The sequence below is a fragment of the Apostichopus japonicus genome, chromosome 20 (genome assembly GCF_037975245.1).
Source record: "Apostichopus japonicus isolate 1M-3 chromosome 20, ASM3797524v1, whole genome shotgun sequence".
Taxonomy (NCBI): Eukaryota; Metazoa; Echinodermata; class Holothuroidea; order Aspidochirotida; family Stichopodidae; genus Apostichopus; species Apostichopus japonicus.
Window position 1 is genome coordinate 12,604,792 of NC_092580.1, and position 16,730 is coordinate 12,621,521.

At 40.0% G+C, this 16,730-nt stretch overlaps 1 protein-coding gene across 1 annotated transcript; it reads right to left on the reverse strand.

Moving 5' to 3' along the window:
- Position 1: 1 nt before the first annotated feature.
- Positions 2-16,466, reverse strand: LOC139961844 (actin-related protein 8-like). Its single transcript, XM_071961415.1, has 12 exons — positions 16,317-16,466; positions 15,126-15,299; positions 13,984-14,094; positions 12,506-12,610; positions 11,162-11,335; positions 9,064-9,174; positions 7,666-7,781; positions 6,972-7,125; positions 5,985-6,221; positions 4,933-5,146; positions 4,113-4,279; positions 2-1,248 (listed from the first exon to the last, which is right to left on the reverse strand). Exons 1-12 carry the CDS (start codon positions 16,323-16,325, stop codon positions 1,105-1,107), a joined length of 1,716 nt encoding a protein of 571 aa, XP_071817516.1. The 5' UTR covers positions 16,326-16,466; the 3' UTR covers positions 2-1,104.
- Positions 16,467-16,730: the final 264 nt, after the last annotated feature.

Here is a 16,730-nt window from a genome sequence, read left to right on the forward strand (position 1 = left end):
GTACTGTACTGTATCTTCTTTATCTACCGACAAAAACATTATCAAAACCAGAGGTTACCAGCACTTAACGAATGCAATAATAATAATAACGGCCAAAAACATGCATTGTAATCTTGTGGAGTATATCTAACCTAAGGTGACCAGACGTCCCCGACTGTGCTGTCCTCGATGAACAAGTGTACCCGAAAATGTCCCCGATTCGTCAAATTGTTCAGGAATTTCGAAAATATCACACATTATTAGTAAAATAATTGTCAGTCGAAGAACGGAACTAACCAGTATTTCAGGTGGGCCAGTGTAAAGTGGAAACACTGTTAAAATATGCTAGATCGATCTAGCCTAGCACTCGTTTGTAAAGTAAGGAAATTTCATCTAAGAAAAAGCTACATTTTTGGAAAATAAAATAAATTTATAAAGTGCTTCTAAGTATCACCATTTTACATTTAAGCACCTTAGGCACTTGAAAAAACCCTCCCCTGAAACCCCTCCCCCATATCAGTCACGCAATAAATGTCCCTGATTCCAGTCAGGCAAATATGGTCACCTTAATGTAACCTATCACAGCATCAGCTGTTTAGCACGTTGCAACAAAAACCGGCCACATTTTAACTGTGATAGTCATCGGCTATGACGACACAATTGACATAAATATGTGTCTTTTAACTGAAACATTGCTCTATTGGAGCTTCCACAAGGCGTACAGAGTTTGAGACACTGTGAAAGTTAATGAAACCTTTCTATGTATTATCTCATCCTGTGATGATTCCCTTATCTCTTCTCTACATCAATGAATATACCACCATTCTCATACAAGGTCAAGCATGGTCACAGTAAGGTGTTATATTAGTAAGCAATATCCCCGTCTCCGTTCTTTCATCAAAGACAATACCACCGACATAACCCAAAGGGAGCTCTCTCACTCATAGGATAGAACCACAGCAAACTGTATGCCCTGATTGGTTCTCTAAAACAATTCAGAGGCCACAGCTATGATCGCTTGGTCATCGGTAAGAACCCCTAACCATATAACAGGAGCTCATACACAGATAAGCCAAGAAGCCTATAAGACGCTTTCCATCTATATTAACCATGATATAACCGTCATCACCACACAAAGGGAGCTCTCTCTCGTAGAACCTTCAGACCGTGTTTCTTCCACTCCAGCTGATGTATCCAGAGTTCTTGCGTTGTGTCAAGACAGGCCAAGACCGAGCCACCCTTCCAGCAGATTAAACGTGGATCCAAATCCTTCAGAAGAATACATGACAGTAATATGAAATGATTCCTCAAATACCTCACATACAAAAACTGATGACCCAAAACTTCAGGGGCACTGCCCCCCCCCCACTTTCTGAAGGGTTGAGGTCAAAATATCAAACGTCCCCCCCCCCCCCGTTTAGTGACTGACTCATTTAGGCGCTAGGCCTATAAGGCTCTTAATGGTTCGTGTATCTCATTAAAGGAGCTCAAGCATTGTGCTGTGAGATTAGTAGTAATTAATGTTTTATTCTCATCAGCTCAACCTCTCTGCCCCCCCCCCCCCCGATGAAAAGTATAAATTTTCACATGGGTTTCAGTACGATTTCATTTATTACGTAAATTAAATGAGGATCCGCGCTCATACACTGCTGAGGCTATATGCTAAGCCAGCAGGTAATGAAAGCCTGCAACATTTGCTAATCTCCTCTCCAGTATCTTATTTTTCATATTTTACAATGGCAGGGCCATAGCCTATGGGGGGGGGGAGAGGGAGAGGCAGCTGTTGCTGTGAGATTTCCACTACCTAAATGAAAGTAGGTCTTTGATAACAGGACCACCTGGACAGTATGTGCTATTTCAGCTAGTTTTAGCGAAATGATGGTATCATTTCTTCTGATTTCATCATTCAGTAATGTGCAACCTCAAGATTCTAGGCAAGTTTTGTCGGAATGGCCTTCCAAAATATGAAAGGTTTACTTTAACCGGCTGCGCTCATCACTTATATAAACGATCGCGGGTGCGATGACCATGCATTTGTTTTGGATTTCACAAGTTTTGTTACAAATGACAATAACGTTGAGAGCTAAGATTTAACCTACATGAACAGTGTAGCAGTCTAATGTGAAACTACGGTTAATAAACATATTTATTTCTTCTTATAGGCCTCCGTTTGATATAGGCCTATCAGTTTCATTGTTAGCCTCTAAATCAGTGCCCCAATTTTGTAACTAAAAATATTGAGACACAGTCCCTTACATGGCCCACCTACTCAGCTCATTTGCCCCCCCCCCCACCCACCCCCAAGTATGTCCCTTTTTGGTATATAAGCAAATAATGATAACACAAGCCTAAACATATATAGGTTACATGCTTTTATATCTTCACTTACCTGTGTAATACAATGAATAAAGCAGAGCTTATAAAGTAACATGAAGTACTAGTTTTCCCCTAAAAAGTGATTTTACAGAATAAAAGTTTTCTAGTTTCTAAGGGTACATTTCTAAAACATGAGATCTCAAAATAAAGAATGTTTAGATGCAATCATGCACCAGGGTAGTGCTTGTTTCAGGAGTCTGGGTGACAATTTTTGGCAAATATTTTCTTGCTATACTATACGTTTAATCGAGGGTGGTGCTCAGCTTAGCTAGTGTCATGATGGTCCCTTTTGAGAAATGGCCCCTCCACTAAAAATTTCTTATGGAAGGCCCTGGTATATACGCACATTGACAATACATAAATAATGTTCCTTAACTTCCCACTACGGATTTTATCCAGGATACGGCCGAGTAGTATCTTAACTTTGTAGGGTTTTTTTTGTTTTCAATGAAGTGAATGCCAATAGTGCCTTTTATATGTACTTATGATACCATATGTGTGCATGTTGTAGACATCATATCACATCATATCACAAGATAATTTTATTCTTGTGTGCAAAGTTTAGGTATGTATCTGTTTACGGTTTAAGTTTCAATTTTAATAATCATGATAAAGTTACAGCCGGATGTGCAATCGTTACTCTTTCTTAATTTCTCACTTGTCAGATGTGACTCTTTTAAGAATATATTTATGACTGCCAATATCACTTCAGGGACCAAACAGAAGCAAACTTGAAGATTTCTTGATGGGAATCTGCCCCCCTGGGTCCCTGCAGGGGCTTTGCCCTGGATCCTATTAGGGGCCCTAAGGCAGGCCCCTGGACCCCAGCCAATAAAGGCTTTGCTCCAAGGCACTCGTGGACTTCTTCAGTGTTATCCATGCTCAGTCCACCCCCCCCCCACAACCTCCCACTTTTCAATTCGGATTGGAGCCCCTGCCCCACATAAGTTATTTACTTTAAATGGGGGTACCAAAACTGATTCTGACAATTCACTTGATTACGATACGACAGGACAATTTCTACAAATGTATGCAGAATACAAGCGACAACTTCAACCAGGATATAAGCACAGGTAGAGCACCAGGTTGAAATGCGTCTACTTTTTCAAGTTCATCGTAAAAACTGCTTCCAGAAAATATGCTATGATACACGCACGCACACATATCACACACTTATCCATTTTAATCAAAACCAATCAAATATGAAAAGATGACTTGAGACTTGAGTTTTGATTAATCATCCTACAAGACAAGGACAAGAAAAGAAAGAAGTTTGAGTACTGGTTTTGTTTCTATAGGGATTCTCATTTTCAAGATATTCCCCTCTCTTATAGGTTTAGTCTCTGAGATGTTCCTTTACGGCTAAGTTGACGATGAGGTCCGAGTCCTCAGTGCAGGCCATTATGTTATTGTTAATCCATCGTTTGATATAAATTCTGATAACTCGACCAAAACATGTTCGTTAAATAGCTTCATGTGAACAACAGAGAACACCTGGTGAGATGGAACACCATTTTGTCCGTGACAGATATCTAACACACTGTAGATATGTTATTTGGGCAATAAATGTATTTTGTTTTCCTATTTGACTTTGTGTTGCATCTGGGGTACGGATCTAATGGGTTGTGTTTTAGACTAAGTAGTCCAGCCACTTTTCTTAATTTCTCAGAACTTAAAAAGTCATATAAAATTACCACTTGGACTGACAAGTGTTTTTGTTTTTTTAATATTACAACAAAATTGAAAGAAACAAGTACCTTTGTCTTGCAGATAACTTCGATCTTCTCCACACTCTTGCTCAGGGATGGAGACATCAGAGATTGTATCCGGTGACGCAGCATCTCCGTAGCACCCTGGTAGAAACTGATTCCTCCTCCAACGACCAAAATATTCCCGTACATTTTCTTCTTTGTTTCATCCGAAGCTGTGTAAACCGGATAAAAAGAGATTGAGAAGTGTAATTCTCATCGTCAGGCGTCTTCAAAAGTGAAGTCGTTCTTTTAACCTTAGAAACAATTTACCTCGATGAGACCAAAAATGAAATGTGGATTAAGCCAAATTGTAAGGAATATCTGCATGGATACTGATACAGTAAAAATGATAGCCAGTTTGTTACATAATAATGAGATCTAATGAGAAGGTATGTAATGGTGAAATCCTAGGAGGAGCTTTTTAAGTGGTTCAAATTTGAACCTACCTTGACCACAAATATGAATTTGACTTAAGCCCTGACATGGTCAACCTTTGGGACAAGACGGCCCTTCCTACAACTTACGTCCTTCATATGACCTATTGACAAACATTGACTCATTGTGAGACAGACAGACAGACAGACAGACAGACAGAGTAATACACAGGCAGATAGACGGACACATCATCATGGTGTGAGCTTGGAAAAGTCAAATTGAGCTAAAACTTCAAATTTTCATAGCTTCTTTAATAGTGTAAAAAAATCCAAGGACTTCCTGAACTACTTTGCAGATATCAATATTTCCCAGAACTATAGCTATGAATTACGAAGAGGGTGATTTGGTGAGAACCATCACTGAATGTAAAGAACTCTGTTTACACACATACCACAGCTGTCTATGCTGTAGTGAACTGCCTGATCTAAGCCTAACAGTCTGTTCGGTTCTTGAGAGGATGAAATCCTCCGGGAGATGACCGGCTGAGATATTTCTTGAATGAAAGTGTCCGGGTGAGATTGAACTGACGGTGAGTCCGACCTCGGTAGGGTGGGGGCTGCCTCACCCCCCTCTGGGGATATAGTACCCACTCTAGCCTTTGGAGTCTGAAAGAGATTGAAGGAAGCTATATTCAGCAATTTAAGTTAAAGAAAAAACAATGGAGAAAACAGTGTGAACTTCAGTGCTGAATGAAAAAAAGGGGGGGGGGGAGGGGGGGCATTTCAATATTTGTAGTATTTTATTATCTATTATCACACATCCTCAATTTTATGAGGGAGAGAGAGAGGTGGAGAGAGAGTATTGAATTGATTGATTGATTAATCCTGACTAATTGTAACAACATGTTCACATTTGGTATTACCCATTTACATTACATTAAGTAAGTCACACATCCTAATTTGCAACAACTATTTCATTGATACAATGCATGACATTACACTGATACAATGCATGACATAAAATTGATACATTGCATGACATAACATTGATACAATGCATGACATAACATTGATACAATGCATGACATAACATTGATACAATGCATGACATAACATTGATACAATGCATGACATAACATTGATACAATGCATGACATAACATTGATACAATGCATGGCATAACATTGATACAATGCATGACATAACATTGATACAATGCATGACACAACATTGATACAATGCATGACACAACATTGATACAATGCATGACAACATTGATACAATGCATGACATAACATTGATACAATGCATGACAAAACATTGATACAATGCATGACATAACATTGATACAATGCATGACATAACAGGTTATTTCAACATGACTGTATTATAGAGATTCTTGTCTTCCATCTTTCAGAAGAATTTCTAAGATACGCTTACACAAATACAAAATCTATCGATTTCATCGACACTGTTATGGACGTTTAATGACAAAAAAAACTACCTGTTGCGGCTGAGCTTGGGTTTGAAGGAGAAATATTTCATCATGGATGTCCTCTGGGTCTCCTTGATTCCGCTGCTGGGTGAACGTAACTTCTTCTCCGTGGATTCCAAATATTTCGGGATAAAAGAGCCCCATGGGGGCGATCATGGTCTCCTCACCAAGGTTCATCTTGTACATAAAAGTCGGCTGGTTGGGAAAGCTGACATGGAAGTCCAGGAGCTGTGGACCATCGAAATCCTGGAACCAAGAAAAATTGACACGGTCAAGGAACGAAAGCTTTTTTACGAAACGGTGAAAAATTAGTTGTCTCCTTGCACTCTTTTTAAAGTATTTTTTTAGGCTACTTGTAAATGCAACAGTTACTAAGCCATATTACACCGTTCTACTTAAAACCCTACTCGGGTGAAGATTGCCGTGTAACATTGACCATGGTCAAAATAGTCCAAAATATACGAGCAAGGTGATTTCCTTTACCCCTGATTCTTGTTCGAAATTCACATCTCTACTAGCCTCTCAACAGAAGAGAAATTTTCATCCGAACAACTGGTCCGTCTCTTAAATACTGAGGGTAGTGAAATCGAACATCACCTCAGTCCTTCCTCAGAGAACGACATTGCCTTTCCAGCCAAAGAAAAAAGAAGAAAAAAACCAGTATGTTCAAGAATCAAATGCATCAATGGAATCCACAGCACATTCCACTCAGCACCAACCAACCAATGAGCAAGAATTCTCTGGACAGGAAATTGTCCGACTGTTGCATTTTGAACCAGGACAGTGTGAGATGCAGACATATCGGGATGATATCGACTGCTGCAACCGAGCCTGAAATATGCGGCTATGGGGTTTCAAAAAGTACAGAAAGCTTGTGCAACCCCCAACACAACCTTCCCTACAAACTGAAGATAACTGGAAAAGAAAAGTCAGGATATTGGAAACTCATTAACGTAAACTTGAATAAAAGACCTGCTTTTCCTTGTAGCAGCTCACCTGGTCTAGATGACAGAATGTTTCCTTGAGTTCAATTAACAGTAGAGTGTCCATGATTCTGTTTGGGTTACATTCTATGTAAGGGAACCTTGCCCTCTCTAAGAGCCAAGTAAAGCACCTTGTGATATCCCTACCACCATAGGCTAAGCAGATCCTGTGTGAGACAAAAAAATCCAAACAAAAATAAACAATATGTACGTTTTCTATATTTTTCCATCTGCAGGTTCGAAATTTTAATACAATTCGATTTACAGTATAATTTCCTCATGCCATCCAATACGTTTCAGAAATGCTGTATTGTACCTTGTTTCATGTATGTCCTGGAAGTAAGCGTGTAAAGTCTTGCAAAATATGTTGATTTTTGAAACAAAATATAGTAATTAGCTTAAACCTATCACACCCTAATATCAGGGGAACCCTAGCCTATCCTACTTTGTATATATAGATATATGAGAAATCAGCCCAAAGTCGCTATTGTGCTTAACCACAACTAACACAGAACCTGCTACAGTACCTTGAATGAATCATTTGAGATTCAGAATACGGTTATGAATGGTAACCAGCTACTTTGATATAAGAAATCCTTTGACTGTGTTTCATTAAATGCACCTCCCCCTGACCCACCCCAAACCCACATAACTGATCCTTCCACCACTCTTTCATATTTTCCAGTAGTTCTGCAGAGGGTAACGACCTTGTATTTCTGTGAGATATTCCATCTTCGACGCACGTGACGGCCGTTTTGTGATCACCAACATCGACAACACAGGCAGAACTTAATCCACTTCCATATGAGGCACAGACAGATTCCTACAAATATTAAGCAGACACAGACCGAAACGTAAAATATAAATAATTCTGGTAACTGACATAACAAGGTCTGTGGGTGTGGAGGAGGTGGAGAGGGGGGGGGGGGGTGAAAGAGGGAGGGAAGTAGGGAGTTTCTGGATTCAAATTGGTTACATGCTTCCTCTCAGTTGAAAACAATAGTAACAGCGGACAAATAATATCAAGCATTTTAAACGACCTGTGCATTTCTGAACAGTAAGTTAATTAAACAGGCAAGTTAATTTTTTTGAGGGGGGAGAAGGGGGAGAAGGGGGAGAAGGGGGAGAAGGGGGAGAAGGGGGAGAAGGGGGAGAAGGGGGAGAAGGGGGAGAAGGGGGAGAAGGGGGAGAAGGGGGAGAAGGGGGAGAAGGGGGAGAAGGGGGAGAAGGGGGAGAAGGGGGAGAAGGGGGAGAAGGGGGAGAAGGGGGAGAAGGGGGAGAAGGGGGAGAAGGGGGAGAAGGGGGAGAAGGGGGAGAAGGGGGAGAAGGGGGAGAAGGGGGAGAAGGGGGAGAAGGGGGAGAAGGGGGAGAAGGGGGAGAAGGGGGAGAAGGGGGAGAAGGGGGAGAAGGGGGAGAAGGGGGAGAAGGGGGAGAAGGGGGAGAAGGGGGAGAAGGGGGAGAAGGGGAAGAAGGGGGAGAAGGGGGAGAAGGGGGAGAAGGGGGAGAAGGGGGAGAAGGGGGAGAAGGGGGAGAAGGGGGAGAAGGGGGAGAAGGGGGAGAAGGGGGAGAAGGGGGAGAAGGGGGAGAAGGGGGAGAAGGGGGGGAAGGGGGAGAAGGGGGAGAAAGGGATGGGAAGAAAGGGAGGGGATATTTAACAAGCAAGCAAAGATTTCCAAACACTCTTATGTATAGCTTGAGAGATAGACATCTATAAATAATAACTTTCATATCTACAGGCGCGTAGCCAGGAATTTGCCAAGGGAGGGGCGAAACTGTAGATTCGGCATTGCAAACTATCTAAGCGTAGCGCCACCATGGTTGGTGCGAAGCGTACAAGAAAATTTTGGCTGAAAATGCCTTCCAGATCGCTGGAAATGGCACTTCCCAGGCCTTGTAAGTTGCATCTTAGCACATTATCTCTTTTGAAAATACAAGCGATATCATAAAAACATTAAAAAAAAATTTAAAAATATGCTCAAGGGGGGGGGGGCGGCTGCCCCCTTGGCTACGCGCCTGCATATCTAGTCATTATACTCCTTTAAGCAAACATTTTTGAGATGATTTTTCAGCAATAAACTGAGTTATAAAATAATTGTATCACCCACCTGATGGACCAGAGCAGCTCCAAAGCCCATCCTCACTAACAGTACATTCATTAATTCCTTGATGTGTGGTCTGTGGTAGATGTCTGGTATCAAAAGGATTGCATTATACTCCTAACAAAAGAGAAAATTTTAAACCTCAAAGACAGATTGCTGACCGGGAGATCACGGACAAATTAGGAAAAAAATCACATATTGGTTAATGACTGGTGAGCAATATACTGCTAGTTTGACTCCAACTTAGACGTGCAGCAAAGATGGGTTAATTAGGATAGGAGGTGTAGGCATGGTGTAGTAGATAGCGTATCCACCCAACAATCAGTAGATTCCTGGGATGGGTTTACTAGGATTGGAGGTGTAGGTGATGGTGTATTAGATAATGTATCCACCCAACAATCAGTAGGTTCCTGGGATGGATTTACTAGGATAGGAGGTGTAGGCATGGTGTAGTGGATAGTGTATCCACCAGACAATCAGTAGATTCCTGGGATGGGTTAACTAGGATAGGAGGTGTAGGCATGGTGTAGTAGATAGCATATCCACCCAACAATCAGTAGGTTCCTGGGATGGGTTAACTAGGATAGGAGGTGTAGGCATGGTGTAGTGGATAGCGTATCAACCTAACAATCAGTAGGTTCCTGGGATAGGTTAACTAGGATAGGAGGTGTAGGCATGGTGTAGTGGATAGTATATCCACCTGACAATCAGTAGGTTCCTGGGATGGGTAAACTAGGATAGGAGGTGTAGGCATGGTGTAGTGGATAGAGTATCCAACCGACAATCAGTAGGTTCCTGGGATGGGTTAACTAGGATAGGAGGTGTAGGCATGGTGTAGTGGATAGAGTATCCAACCGACAATCAGTAGGTTCCTGGGATGGGTTTACTAGGATAGGAGGTGTAGGCATGGTGTAGTGGATAGTGTATCCACTCAACAATCAGTAGGTTCCTGGGATAGGTTAATTAGGATAGGAGGTGTAGGCGTGGTGTAGTGGATAGGGTATCCACCCAACAATCAGTAGGTTCCTGGGTTCAAATACTCACTAGGACACCAGATTATCTTGACTGTATCAATATTGCTGCTTTGCAGCATTGTTGAACAGAGTCTTTTGTGAATTTGGAATTTCTGGTTTGTAAATTGGTAAGTGGTGATTGGCTCTGTTCTATCAATGGTTTTCTCAACAACATGTTTCATCATAGCTGTTCTGAAGTTATGATGAATGAAGTGCCTTCACCTCTCTCAGTATTTGACAAAGTGGTCAGATGCTGAGGGATAGTCCCTTCTGTCGGACGGGGATGTTAAGCAGCAAGAATGGGTGTCGACATTTACACGCCTGCCATGTAACTCTCTGAACATTCATTGCCACATAGAAGGCCTGGCGTCAGCCGATGTACATCCAGGATCCTCACAAGGATAAGGTTTCAAATGAGTAAATGTTTCTGCTGGCTAGCTCAGTTGGTAGAAAACAAGTCTGGTAATGTTGAGATCACGTTTCAAGTCAAAGATGACCCTCCCCCCCCCCCCACCCTCTACTCCCCCTCAAAAACTGGCGATACACAACAAAAACATAGAGCACAACATCAACAACAAGGAAACCAACAACAACCACAACATAAGTTATACGTGAAATTGAGGGTAAATGTGGGAGTGTTGTGGCCAAGTGGTTAAGGCAGTGGACTTGTGATCTAAGGATTGCAGGTTTGAGTCCTGGTCCGATCATTGCGTTGTGTTCTTGGGCAAGGCACATTATCTCCATTGCCTCTCTTCACCCAGGTGTATAAATGAGGACCTGTGAGATAAAACTGTCAGCTGGGCGCGGTTTAGCTGCTGCCATTTGGAGGGATTGTCTCTATGTTTGACAGGTTACTGTTGACTGAGGTAATATTGTAAAGGGCTTCGAGCTTTTGGGAAAGGCGCTATATAAAAAAAAGGAAATTATTATTACAACATAAGTTATATGTGAAATTAAGGGTACTCATAAGAATTGACTACTTTAGGTAAGCACTTGCATTCAATGTGACAAACAAACAAACATCTTTATCAACATCTACTGTGGTATGATAGATATTTTTCAATCCCCTTTAAAATAACAATTCAACTTACAGATAAATCCTGTCGTGGAATACTGAGATGGTTTTCGATGGCCGTACTCCAAATGCTCTCTAGGTCTTGCAGAACTGATGTCAACGATCCTCCGATGCCCTTATGAATATTCAATGAGCCTTTTCTGACTGGCCAATGTATGTTGTAATCCTCAGGTTTTTCAAGATATAGAGCCTACAACACAGAAAGAGTAACCAGGAATGAAATTACGTGTTTGAAATTTCCGTCAAAAACCAAATGTTAATTTTTTTTATCAATTAACTAAAACTAAGGAAGGAAAATAGGAAATAATGTTCTACTGTCAACAAACAAAAGTTCTATCATTGTCAAATATAATTGACTTCATATATTGAGTGTAACGCCTCATCCAGTATGTCGAAAACACCTGCGCCACTAAAAATATGACGAGGAACAAAAGGAAGCCCCATTTGATGAAAGAATTGTGGTACTAAAGCCCACCGACACAAACTCCTGTCTGTTCACAACCAGATTCCACTTGGCTGTCGTTATGTTGCATATTGTGAACAGTCAAGCAGTGTGCGTGCGCTTAAGAGAGCAACCTTTCTTTTCATGTGACAGAAACAAGCACTGGTCCTAACATTGCAGCTTCAGTCGGGAAAACTGAACAGTCTTAACACACGTAACCAATCACGGAAAAGTAATTGTTTTCGTCATGGGACCGAAATGAGCACATGTCTTTAACAGTAAACAGTCATCGCATACACTGATTGGTCGGTCAGTGTGTGCGTGGGGATCAGTCGGTAAGTATGTGGATCTTCAAGATAATCAAAAACTAGCTCATGACGATCAAGCTGAGTTGCAGGAAGCTTATAAGAGTACAACAAGCACAACTTGGTATGAGAATGGGTAAAAACTTGGATATGCAAGTAAAAACAATTTATTCTTGCTCTAGCATCAAAAACCAGATATTTCCAAAATGTCCTGAATACGACTATAACGCTGATAGTATATGATTACGAGTACAAAATCATCCTATAAGTCTGCTTGCTGTTATAGAAATTCAGTAAAAAGAAAACTGTCTAGCTCAGTCTCTGTCACTATGACAACAACAAGCTCTCAAATGTATATTCATTGGAAACACAGCAGCCAAATAAGCCAACTAACAATTCTGGAGCAATTTTATAGTCTCCTTAAAAATGGCAAACTTTAAAACTTTGCAAAAATTTTTCATCCAGAGGAACTTGATCAGAAGATTTTGGTATACCATATGTTCTGAAATTGTAGAAATTTTTCCAAAGATCTCAAAAATGAAACATTTATCGTCACTTTCTACATCAAAACGAGGAGGAAGATTTGTTTGCACTGTATGTCAGTTTCACTTACCTTCTCACCAACCAGGAATTCGGGGTTACTTTGAACATCTGTCCAGACCATCCCTGAGTCTTCATCCAACTGTCGAGGTTTAGCAGCGTCGTTAAACTCCTGCTCCTAGAGCACAAATTCAGTTTTCAGAATTAAAGATGAACATGGGCGTAGGAACCGGGGGGGGGGGCCAAATGAGAAAAAAAATCTCATTTGGAGCACCAAATTGCATCTAAGGCCAGGTGAAAATGCAAAATTATTTACAAAATGGAGTGGGTGTTGAAGTGTGCTATATTGCACCAAATTGCATCTGAGGCCACCTGGAAATGCAAAAAAAATTCCAAAGGGGAGGGGGGACACCCCCTCCCCTTATTTGGGTGAGGTCTATCAATACTGCAATTGTTTTCTTAGTTCATTCATTCTTTCACAGGTTGATTGATTTTCCTCAAGAAACAATGCAATAAAAACCAAAGAACACTGTGTGTTCGTGTGACTCTTCTATCAATTGCTGTTATGCTCATTTCAAAAACACCCCCCTCTCCATCTTAAGCATGTTTGTACAAATTGACAATATTCTAACAAGAAAGGTGAGAACTATGAGGTAATAGATTTTGCAAGAAATATCTCTGAAAGTGTAACAGATGTGATGGGTATGTCATTTGAGTGATTCAAGAGATGACTTGTAGGCCTGCAAGCTTGTACACAAAATTTCAGTAACCCCTGCAGTGCCTCTTGAGGGTAAATTGCTGCATGAAACTGTCATAATGTAACAAATAAACCACATCCTGTGAGATATGATTAGAGAGGGGAAGGGGAGGGGAGAGAGGAGGGGAGTGGACATCCAGGACAACTTCAAGGCACCAATTTAAAGGATTTTTATTTGAGCAAAACCTGTCCACCGATTTGTAACCAAATATACAGACTAGGCCAACCATACTTTGGATAACTCAGCTGATTAATTGGTGCAGGGGACCTAGCCTCTTACTTTACCACAGTAAAGTTAAACTAGGAATTGATTGTAGACTGTTCTTTAACACCACACACACTTCAAGTGTATGACAGAAAGCCTCTTAATCTTATCATGTAATTTTTCTAAGCAGTCTCTCAGAGATCTGCAGGTTTTTGCATACTTGGTCACCGTTGTGGTTTGGAAATTATGTTTCTAATCGACATATATATGTAGGTGACAATGTTGGATCCAGAATTTTCATGAAAGGGAGAAAAGGTAGGAGGTGTTGAGGAGACAAGTATCAGGATATCCAAAATTTACACCGAATAAAGCGGCACATAAGGACCCGTTGCTCAGAAGTAATAAAGAATCGCCTGACCACAAAACAAGCTAATTTTTTTTCTTTACTGTATGTCTTGTTTCGATCAAAATTATGTTTTTAGTTAAATTTAAGAGCACCAAAAATTCCAATGGGGGGGGCCTGACTTTCACCCCAGGATCTCCCTCTTAGCAACTCACTTGAATATAATCTAATGACAAAAGAGTTTACCTTTGAGAGTGATACAGGCTCTCTGGGTTGTCCACTTGAAGTCATCCTTTCAGTAATTCCTTTGTGAACCTTTGATACACATTCTTCCATATGTCTTTGTTTTGATTGGTTCTGTGGAATTTAACGAGTTAACGAGACAAGTTATAAACCAGACATGAAGGTGAGGTATCTTTATCACTTTACTTTAAAACCAGATTCTTATTTTACAGAGATAATTTGGTGGCAGATAATGTGCCACTTATCTTTCAAAAAAAAACAAATCTTATATATAATTATCTTATATAATTTATGAATCATCTTTTTCATAACTCTAAATATAGTTAGTTGATGTAACCTGTTTTGACAGGCTAAACACTTGATCCTTCCAGGAGTTGATCAGAGTAGGAGGTCAAAAAAATTCACTTTTCCTTTCATACTGTAGTTGTCTTGTTGACTAAACCTTCAAATTATGGGATACCTTTGGAAAGTTTGCTAGGCTGTCAATGTCATCTGAATTAAAATTTCATCAAAATGCAACTTTTTCGTAGACATTATTTTATTTATCATCTGTGCATAAGTGGGCTAAATATTACACAGAAAAGCAAAATCGTTTTCAGCTGAATTGCCACGATGACACCAAATGTCCACTATGCCATTGCAAGATGAAAAAAACAAATATCACCGAAAATTTGTCAAAAAATCGTTGTAACATTTCTGGCTTTATTGTTAAGCAATTGACTTCAGCCACCACAATATCCCTTTAATTATCACCCAAACAAGCCTTGAAAGTTAACTTTTCAAACATCTGAAAATGTTCAATTATCAAATCAGCTGAAGCAAACTATTTTAACATCTTTGGCAAATAGGAAAAGGCCAATCCCTCAAATCCATACATGTATGGATCCAAAATATATTTAAACCAATTGCAACTGAACTGGTACTGCAAATACCAACAGAATAGACACTGATTATCTTTGGTCATTTTCTTTGGGAAAAGAAGGACAAAATAATAGGACTGCTAGCTTTCTCCTACACAAAAGTAAATTAATTTCAGTTCATACCAAATAGCTCTAGTAGCATTATTCAACTCGGGTTTATTTTAACATAAATGGTAAAAACAATCAAAAGAGGATTTAGAAAACAGGGCTATGTATTATCTACACCTTTCCATCCTTCATTCTAAACAGAATTCCATCTTCATGCCTCTGACCAAAGGAGGCTTTCTTCCGTCGAGCGATAACATGTGGAACAGACACTGGGAAAGGATCAATGGCACGACCAATCCGTAGCCAATAAGAACCCGGATGAATCACTATTGTGGCTTCTGGTTCTCCAATCTAATAGAAATTAAAAGTACCGTGAAATTGATGTTGATGGCTATGCTATGTTTTGAGATGCAACTAAGGAATGATGTGTTTATGTGGTGTATTGACAACATTGTCATACACATATCCACAATACATTCATAATGTGTTACCATGTAATCTTGTTTTTAGTTTTGTTGGTGTGAGTACATCTGTTACTTCACGACTAGTCCTAGTTACGTTTGCAACATACATGCAAATCTGTTGTTACAATTCCAAAATTAAGTTCTTTTCTTTCATTATAATCAGACTTATTTGGGGAAATGGGGGTGGATGAAAGAAAATGCAGTTGATACAGTTCAAAAGTAAGATTGCTGGTGCTTTATATCTAGGCTTAAGCTTCTGCATGTCATGTTTTCTGGGAGTTCAACATGAGTAACAATTTCTACATCAAATTTAAATTGCAAAGTTTTGCAACACATTAACAGCAAAGTTCTAACCTGCCCAGTAAGGCACAGTATGGTTGCTTTATAAATAGCATGGTCCTTTGGAATTACCCTTATGTGTGAAAAGACAAAAATATAATCAGATTTCTTGAAAATTTATGCAAATATCAAAATTTGTGGAATAATAATAACAGATGGACAGAATCCTCCACGTACTGTAGGCTGAATGGCAGATGGAAACCCTAATGTGGTTGACAGAAAACTCAACAGTTACAATACTAACATAATTGGCTTGTTAATATACTGTTTCTCAACAGAGAACCTGACTAAGCAATATTTATGAAAGTAAGTAAACGTAACAAGGTGTTATTCCATTGTCGTAAACTATGAAATACCATGATCGGAAATCAGTCTGATTTACTAAGTTCACCTAGCCTACACTAGTACATGACCAGCAACGTTAGGGAGAACATCGTTAAATAGGTACCAACGCAAAACTGAGCTGCATGCGTACTATTGCCTTGACTTAAGGATCAGACAGACTATATTTAGTTATTTACCCATCAAAAAGTATATTTTGATTGAGTATAATACTCCAACTTACGTCATCCATTATGTTATATTCATATTTTGTTTGTAGTAAGTCTACAAGCTTTGTAAAACGACTATTTGGTTATCACAACATCCAGCAAGTTGAAATTGAGAGCGCAGGTCTGTTGATTTTCTGTGACCAGAAAAGCAACAATATTGAGCTAGATCCAGGGTCCGCGAAAAATTAGGCGCGACTGTACAGTGGTCGTGGAAAGTTTTCGGTGGGTCGCGAGATATTTATAGACCTCGGAAGATGTTTTTTCAGTTAGTCGATGGAGATCGGTTTATCTAATTTTAAATATCAATTCCATCAGCCAAGCTAGTTTTCGTGCATTCTGAGCATTGATTCTAGAGGTGGGATCTGATGGGTTGTGGCTAAATAACTATGGAATGACGTGGGTCCGAAAGTTTGTGACTATTGGTCTAG